We start from the raw sequence: 8,649 nt of genomic DNA on the forward strand, positions 1-8,649 counted from the left end.
GGATCCACTGATTTCCCTCTTTCCTTTTCATTTTCTCTCTTCCTCTCCTTACATTTTTTTTACATTTTAAACATATTTTGTAAATAATAAAAAAACATGTTTATATTTTAAATTTTTTTGTTTTTGTGAAGCGCCTTGGGATTTTCATCTTGAGAGGCGCTATATAAAAAGATTGTTTTCTTTCTCTATTTCTATAGTCATGAAAAGATGTCTGTTCTGGGTTGATCCCATCACTAAACTCAGTTCTTGAAATAAAATCATTGGGTTTCAAGCTGCACAAGAATCTAATGTTCAGAAGAATGCTGTTGGTGTTTAGAATGGATTCCTCACAAGTATTATTTTTACCAGTTCTGAAAGTTTTTGCGTAGTAAATTCCTTTTATTTTAAACACAACATCTAGTTTATTTCTACACCCTCAGCCTTGTTATGGTGGGTGCTTCAGAGCTGAGTTTATTGTTTTAGCTTCAGCATGAATGTGTAAACATTAACATTCATGTTTGCTCAAGTTCAGGTTTTTTTGTATGAGGTTCTGACGCTGTTGAGCAATTTCTGCAACATGCACTCTGAACAAATTAAAATATGTCCGTGCAGCCGTCTGTAAATCTGGGAGTTTATTGAACTGTTCAGTTCAACGCAGTAAAAGTACAACTTCAACAAGATAAAAGAATCGAGTCAAAGGAAGGAGCAGCGATGCCACAGACCAAAGTTCCCGCTGGTGAAACAATCATTCACTGTTTTATAGATTAACCTTTCTGCTATACATCCAGACGACCTGAGGAGCGCTTCAGTTCTGGTTTCTCTCTAAGCTTCAGATTCTTCTGACCTCCAGTCAGCTGGACTGAAGCTGTTAAAGTCATGGCTGTTTTAGACCTTCTGCTCCAGTCCTACTCGGCCTCCCTGCTGGTGGTTCTGGTGGTTCTCCTGCTGACATATCTCCTGATTTCCCCCAGCTTCAGTGTCACCCAAACTAGGAAGGAGCCACCAGGACCGACACCACTCCCGATTCTCGGGAACCTTCTGCAGATCGACCTGAAGAGGCCATACCACACGCTGCTGGAGGTGAGGAGGTTAAAGGAGAGGTTTGTCTCAAAGATGACTCCTAAAATGCTTTTGCTGTGTACAAGTCACAGCTCTCTAAAGGAAGTTTTATTTCTCTACAAACAAAGTCTAGTTTCAAGCTTCTTTTAACGGCTTAGTGATGATTTACTGTGATTCAAATGTTAAGAAAAACTACAGCAGTGATGCGTTCAGGGCATCTTTTCTTTTGTGTTTTACAACTTGGTCTAAAAATGTAATATCACCAAAGAGAAATGTGTGTGTTATTGACTCGCCCTAAAAGGTTTGATGGGAAACTGCATACAAACATTAAAGTTGTGTGTTTCTGGAAGTTTTATGAACAAAACTTTTGTCATGAAAAACAAAATTAAGTTTTTTTTTCTATTTGAATTTAAAAAGGAGTCATCTGGGGTCAGACTGGAGATGAGGAAGAAACAAAAGCTTTGTTTTTAGTTTCAATGCATGTCCACAAGAGGGCAAAAACGAACAGATAAATTAAAGTTTTGCTGCGCCAGTTTGGGGTTTTATCATCGTTTCTCGCTGCTTTTGATGAATTGAGAATTTCTTTTAAAAAAAAACAATCGATTCAATTATTTTAAATGTACAAGGAAAGATTATGATAACTGTTTTGATTACTTGTACATGTTGTAAATGAGAACAGTCTTTGTTTTTATCTTATATTATGCATCATCAGTATTATTATTATTATTATTTTATTAATCTTGTATGTTTTATCTCATCTGTTTTCCTTAAAGCTAACTGTGTGTCTGTTGCTGCTGCCTCTGGGCCAGATCGTCGTACATGAGAATGAGTTCTCAATCGACTCATCCAGTTAAATAAAGGTTAAAATAATAATAATATAACATAGACACGAATACATAGATGTTCTATTGGGCGCTGGAGAGCGTAACAGCATCACTGCCATATTGGATTGGTTCCTTAATCTCCAACCAAAGTGGAGTCAACACAGGGTGGGTTATTTTTTCAACCAACGTTCTATTGAGAACAGATCATGTGGGATTAATATTCACTTTTCTAGCCTAAGTTTTCAGATTTAACATCTTAATTTATTTAATGATATTTATATTTTAACACCATACCATATGTCTGATTTTGCAAAAATCATAATGAAATGTTTTTTTTAGTTTGGTAAACACCTTCCTCAGTAGAAATAAATGCCCTGATGGTGAATGGAGACCCATCCATGATGGCGGCCAGACTCCACGGCAGCGCCAGCCCACGCCGCATCTACGTATATGATGTCTGTCCTGCTCCTTCTAATGGCCCCACCCCTTTTAGTTCAGGGTGGCTTGCCAGAAAAGGTTCTGCTGCAGCTGAACTAACAATTTTAGTAAAAATAAAGTATTTGTTTACTTCCATGAAAAAGAGAGGTGGTTCCCATTACAATAAATGGGATTAAATAACGGTCTCAGACATCGGAGACATTGCAAGTCAGAACGTAGTCTCAGTAAGACTAGGTCGCTGAACTCCAATTATTTAACACATTACACTGGTTGTTTGTCAGAAGTTGTGTCTAATCTGTTTTTATTATAAAACCATCCCTGTCCAAGCACCTGTTGGGACGTCCTTCTGAGAGACTGTCTGATGTTCCATGTGATTCTGTTATTTGATGTGCAGAAATCTGCTCTACGTTCCTGTTTTCAGCTTTCTAAGAAGTATGGATCAGTCTTCACCGTCTACTTCGGACCCAACAAAGTGGTGGTTCTGGCGGGATACAGGACGGTGAAGGAGGCTCTAGTTGGCCATGATGAGGAGTTTGGAGACAGAGACTCCCCTCCAATTCTGAGAGATTTTAACAAAGGACACGGTACGCTACTGGAGAATGTGCTAAACATTTCTAGTCTCCACCAGTGTTAAAGTCTTTGGTTTCAGGGGTTTTGTGGTCCAACGGAGACTCGTGGAGAGAGATGAGACGTTTTGCTTTAACCAACCTCAGAGACTTTGGGATGGGGAAGAAGGCGTGTGAAGACAAGATCGTTGAGGAATGTCAGCACCTCACTGAAGTTTTTAGGAATTTCAAAGGTACAAACAATCAGTTTGATTAATGAAGTTCAGCTTTCTGCGTCGTACTACCCTAACTAACTCACAGAAACAAGTAGGAAGGTTTTACTGACTCCCATGTTTGAGATGTTCCATCTAGTATGAACTGTTTGCTGTCCAATGTTACCATAAGAACTCCATAATAATCGGTTTCATTTGCTTATTCAACAATTTAACAGTAATAAAGAAAAAAACAGGTCCTTACCAGCTGTAGGTCCTCCACCAGAAGGCAGTAGACATGGCAGATTTCTGAAAGATTAAGTAAAAAAAAGCTTCTTCAATGCAACTATTTAACAAACATACCTGAATTAACTCAAAATACGGATATTATACAGTTTCTGATGAGCAAAGAGGCAGTTTTACCCACAAAACCAAACTCCTGTAGCCCACTAATGACATTGTTTGTGAAATAACACTTTCCTCTGATGACAAATCTGAATGTTTTAAGACCAACAAGCAACATTTTTGATTTTTCTGCTCCAGGAGAAGCTTTTGATTCTCTGAACTCGATAAACTGTTCGGTGTCTAACATCATCTGCTCCATGGTCTACGGCAGCAGGTTCGAGTACGATGATCCAGCCTTTAAGTCCGTGGTGGCTCGAACCAACGCCCTCATCCAGCTCACGGGATCTCCATCTATTGTGGTATCGTGACCTCCCGTCATCAATCGAAGAAATGATTAACGCTTGTAAAATAACTACAGCCTCTGTTATCTTGCAAGATTTACAACATGTTTCCGTGGCTCAAATGGATGGCCAGAAGAAGGGAATTCCATGAAATGGTCGAGGCCAACAAGAACCAGAACTTAGCCCTGTTCCGTCGCATAAAGGAGACACTGAACCCGGAGATGTGCAGAGGGTTTGTGGACGCTTTTCTAGTCCGCAAACAGAAACTGGAGGTTTGTGCTTTTCTGATGAAAGGAACTGAAATTTGATAATTTTGGCCTTTAGCGGGTCCATTCTTCTCATCATGATGTTGAGATAAAAATCACCTGACTTTTTGCATCCATTTTTGTTGCCATAAGGTGTCTATGAAGACTCCAAACGACTCATTGGTTACACGTCGGCCTAGTTTATACTTCTCCGTCTTCGGGACAGAGATACAGAATGTGAGACGTGCACAATGTATTAACCCTCCCACTGTCTTTATGAGGTCCACGTGGCAGGGGGTGAGGTGGTGCTCACTCCTCACCCATGCCACGTGGACCCAAGGGATAAACCATCAAACCCTGCTCAATGGCCAACTTTCCTCACTGGGTCACACCCGTTAGGACAGTGGGAGGGTTAAACTGTGCATTGAAAGCTTCCTAGAGCACGCCTGTGATTGGTCAGGATGACCTTCATATTTGTCTCATTGTGACGTGGCAATGATCGCCATATTTGTAGGAATCTGGAAATAAAAACAGTCACTTCCACGATACAAACCTCATAATGACGGTCACGAACCTGTTCAACGCTGGAACGGAAACAACGTCCACCACGCTGAGATGGGGACTTCTCTTCATGGCTAAATATCCAAAGATACAAGGTAAAACAACCAACAACCCTAATGTATCCGACAGGAATGTGATCCAGTTTAAAATGTTTAAAAAATAACTCACCCTGTTTGTGATGAAGACCAGGTCCAGGAGGAGTTGAAGAGGGTCATAGGAGATCGGCAGGTGCAGGTGGCCGACAGGAAGTTCCTGCCATTCACCGACGCCGTCATACATGAGACACAACGACTGGCCAGCATCGTGCCACTGTCACTTCCTCACAAAACCAGTAAAGACATCAACTTTCAAGGTTATTTCATCAAGAAGGTGAGACCTACAGGGCAAAAAGATGAATACCTTCTGTCCCTATGCAGTTCAATTTAGAGGTGTTAGCCCTTATTTAGCTAGGGGGTGGGTGGGCCTGGCCAGCAACAGCCCTGAAACAACTCCTCTTCTCTTTGCCATATACACCACCTCACTGGGTGAGATCATTCGATCACATGGCTTCTCCAAACCACTGCTATGCAGACGACACCCAGCTCTATCTGTCATTTCCACCGGACGACCACACTGTCTCTGCACGAATATCAAACTGTCTCTCTGACATATCAAAATGGATGAAATCCCACCATCTCCAACTCAACCTCTCTAAAACTGAACTACTTGTCATCCCAGCAAAACCATCCATACAGCACAATATCTCAATCCAAAATGACTTCCTATCTCTGGCTCCTTCAAAGACAGTACGAAATCTGGGTGTTGTGATTGATGAACACCTGACCTTTAAAGATCATGTTGCCTCTGTTGCTCGTTCATGCCGCTTTGCGCTGTATAACATATGAAAGATCAGACCATACCTAACACAACATGCCACCCAGCTCCTGGTGCAATCTACTGTCATCTCCCGCCTCGATTACTGCAATGCCCTTCTAACTGGTCTTCCAGCCTGGACTGTGAGACCTCTTCAAATGGTCCAGAATGCAGCGGCGCGTGTGGTCTTCAATCAGCCAAAAAGAGCACACATCACCCCTCTGTTCATTGAGCTCCACTGGCTACCGCTAGCAGCACGCATCAAATTCAAATTGCTAACACTAGCATACAAAGTCCGAGATGGTACGGCTCCCATCTACCTGAATCCTCTTGCAAAGGCTTACGTCTCGGCCCGGCCGCTCCGGTCATCACAGGATTGTCGGCTAGCAGTGCCTACACCACGCTCAGGACAATCCAGACTCTTCTCATGCATCGTTCCACAAATGTGGAATGAACTTCCAAGCACTACCAGAACAGGGGCTTCCTTTTCAATTTTCAAGAAACTCCTGAAGACCCTGCTCTTCAGAGAGCATCTTCTAAACTAGCACCCTCCCTACACCCGTCCCCCCTCTCTACTGTCCACTCCTTGTTCCCACCTCTCCATGATTGATGTCAAGTTGTTGTTATTGTTGTTGTTAGCCTCAAGGGCAACATGCCGATTATCGCTTGTAAGTCGCTTTGGACAAAAGCGTCTGCTGAATACATAAACATAAACATAAACTCATTCTGGAAGGTACTGAAACTGTCTGAACTGCTGAGATGGCTGCATGTGAGAAGGGTTTAGTGCAAAACACATCAGCATGTCTTATATCGACCGTAGAACTATTATAACTAGTTTAAGAGGTATACTCTGCTCCCTTTAAGTTCGTTTGTGATTTATGTTTTTTACAGGGAACCACCGTTTATCCTCTCCTGACTTCCGTCCTGCACGATCCCACTGAGTGGGAGAAACCACACACCTTCCATCCTGCTCACTTCCTGGACAAAGAGGGAAAATTTGTCAAGCGAGACGCCTTCATGCCCTTTTCTGCTGGTTTGTATCGCGTCTCTGTTTGAGCTAAATTTAACTAACGAGGTGTCCAAACCTTTCCCAGCAAGAGTTGGACTCTGCCAAGGCTGCCCTTTGTCATCGATTGTAACATTTCTAGGTGCAGCCGAGGTGTTGAGGGGATCCGTTTTGGTGGCTTAAGGATCGAGTCTCTGCTTTTTGCAGATGATGTGGTCCTGTTGGCTTCATCAGAACATGATCTCCAGCTCTCGCTGGAGCTGTTCGTAGCCAAGTGTGAAGCAGCTGGGATGAGAATCATCTCCTCCAAATCCGAAAGGGTAGAATGCCTTCTCCGGGTCAGAGATGAGGTCCTGCCCCAAGTGGAGGAGTTTAAGTAACTTGGGGTCTTGTTCACAAGTGAGGGAAAGATGAAGCACGAGATCGGTTGTACCGGTCTTTTGTGGTAAAGAGAAAGCTGAGCCAGAAGGTGAAGCTCTCGATTTACCGGTCAATCTACGTTCCTACCCTCACCTATGGTCATGAGCTTTGGGTAGCGACCAAAAGAACGAGATCGCAGATACAAGCGGCCGAAATGAGTTTTCTCCGCAGGGTGTCTGGGATCTCCCCTTAGAGATAGGGTGAGAAGCTCAGTCATGCAGGAGGAGCTCGGAGTAGTCCCGTTGCTCCTCCACATTGAGAGGAGCCAGTTGAGGTGGCTCGGAGATCTGGTCAGGATGCCCTCTGGACGCCTCCCTGGTGAGGTTTTTCAGACACGTCCAACCGGAAGGAGGCCTAAAGGAAGACCCAGGACACGGCGGAGGGACTATGTCTCTCACCTAACATCCAATTACTGCACTGTGTTAAATAAGAAAAAAGAAGATGATTGTAAATCAACGCACAGAACTAATATACAGAAGGGACTATGTCTCTCAACTGGCCAGGGAATGCCTCAGGGTTCCCCCGGATGAGCTGGCCAAGTGGCTGGGGAGAGGGAAGGCTGGGCCCGCGACCCGACTCCAGAAAAGCAGAAGAGGATGGATGGATGGATAGGTGTCCTAACTATTCATCGTTTCCTCCTGCAGGTCGTAGGATTTGTCTGGGAGAGAGTCTGGCCAGGATGGAGCTCTTCATCTTCTTCATCACCCTCCTGCAGCGTTTCCGGTTCACTCCTCCTCCTGGAGTTTCAGAGGAGGACCTGGATCTGAGTCCGTGTGGCGGGATCACTCTCGGCCCTTCACCTCACAAACTGTGTGCCGTTTCTCGTATGTGAGGAAGAGGAGGCAACCTTTGAAAAGCTGTGTGGATCATAGCAGAACATAATATTTCAGCCACAGAACTTTTTAAAAAAATCATGTTTTCACCCATAATGATCTTTAGTCGGTAAAATGCTGACAGTACCTAGTGCCATACACCAGTTTAATGGACCATCTCTAACTATTTGACAATAAGACTCCATCTGTGAGGTTAACTCATCTCCATTACCAGGTACAAATAAAGACATAAAACCCAACTGGTGTGTTGAACCCAAACATACCTAAATGAATGAATGAGGTGAGTGATGAATGAATGAGGTGAGGACCTCTAGTGGGTGAAGGGGAGAATGAACAGAAGGGTCACAAAGTAATCAGTTAGAATGTAAGATCATATAAAAGTTTCCATTTAACAGTTTAGATATTTACAGCAAAGGTATTCTGGAAATCTTTAGCTGAGCTGAGCGCTGAAGCACGGCTGCAGGGAGGCTGAAACCCCACAAACACTCCAGACTCTGCTACGATCTCGTCAACCGTCAGCAGGTTTAAAAGTGTGGGAAACTAGTTTAAGCAATGCATTTGCAGCGGTCTCTGGTAGGAATAATGTCTTGCAAATCGTACTCGGGCCAACATAAACCCAGAAACACCCGGATGAGCACGGACAAGCCTGCCACATCAGAGGAGAACTTAAAACGGCAGATTTTGGAGTTTTATTTCCTGATGTTTGGACATCTCTCCTCTGATTAGCTAACAGCAACACGACGTTGCCACTGACTCTGGTTGCTCTGCAACATTGATGTTTTTTCTCCACTAATAACACAAGCCTGGAGGAATTCTGCTGTGTTGTGGAGTTGCTTATGCTAACAATTAGCTTCTGCTAGCTGAGACGTTCTCTGATGTTTCCTGGTCGCTAAAACAACAACAGCCTTCCCCGTCGTGAATGAAGATGGGTGAGTCCATGCAGGCACGCAGATAGGGTGGGGGACGGGGACGGGGGGGGGGGGGGTCCC

At 43.7% G+C, this 8,649-nt stretch overlaps 1 protein-coding gene across 1 annotated transcript; it reads left to right on the forward strand.

Annotated features, from left to right (window-relative positions):
- The first annotated feature begins 689 nt into the window (after positions 1 to 689).
- On the forward strand, positions 690 to 7,899 carry LOC107377877 (cytochrome P450 2K1). The gene is made up of 9 exons (XM_015947790.3): positions 690 to 1,059; positions 2,722 to 2,884; positions 2,950 to 3,099; positions 3,601 to 3,761; positions 3,839 to 4,015; positions 4,503 to 4,644; positions 4,734 to 4,918; positions 6,293 to 6,434; positions 7,472 to 7,899. The coding sequence occupies exons 1-9, from the start codon at positions 856 to 858 to the stop codon at positions 7,657 to 7,659; spliced, it is 1,512 nt and encodes a 503-aa protein (XP_015803276.3). The 5' UTR covers positions 690 to 855; the 3' UTR covers positions 7,660 to 7,899.
- The last annotated feature ends 750 nt before the right edge of the window (positions 7,900 to 8,649 follow it).

This window comes from Nothobranchius furzeri, chromosome 2 (genome assembly GCF_043380555.1).
Source record: "Nothobranchius furzeri strain GRZ-AD chromosome 2, NfurGRZ-RIMD1, whole genome shotgun sequence".
Taxonomy (NCBI): Eukaryota; Metazoa; Chordata; class Actinopteri; order Cyprinodontiformes; family Nothobranchiidae; genus Nothobranchius; species Nothobranchius furzeri.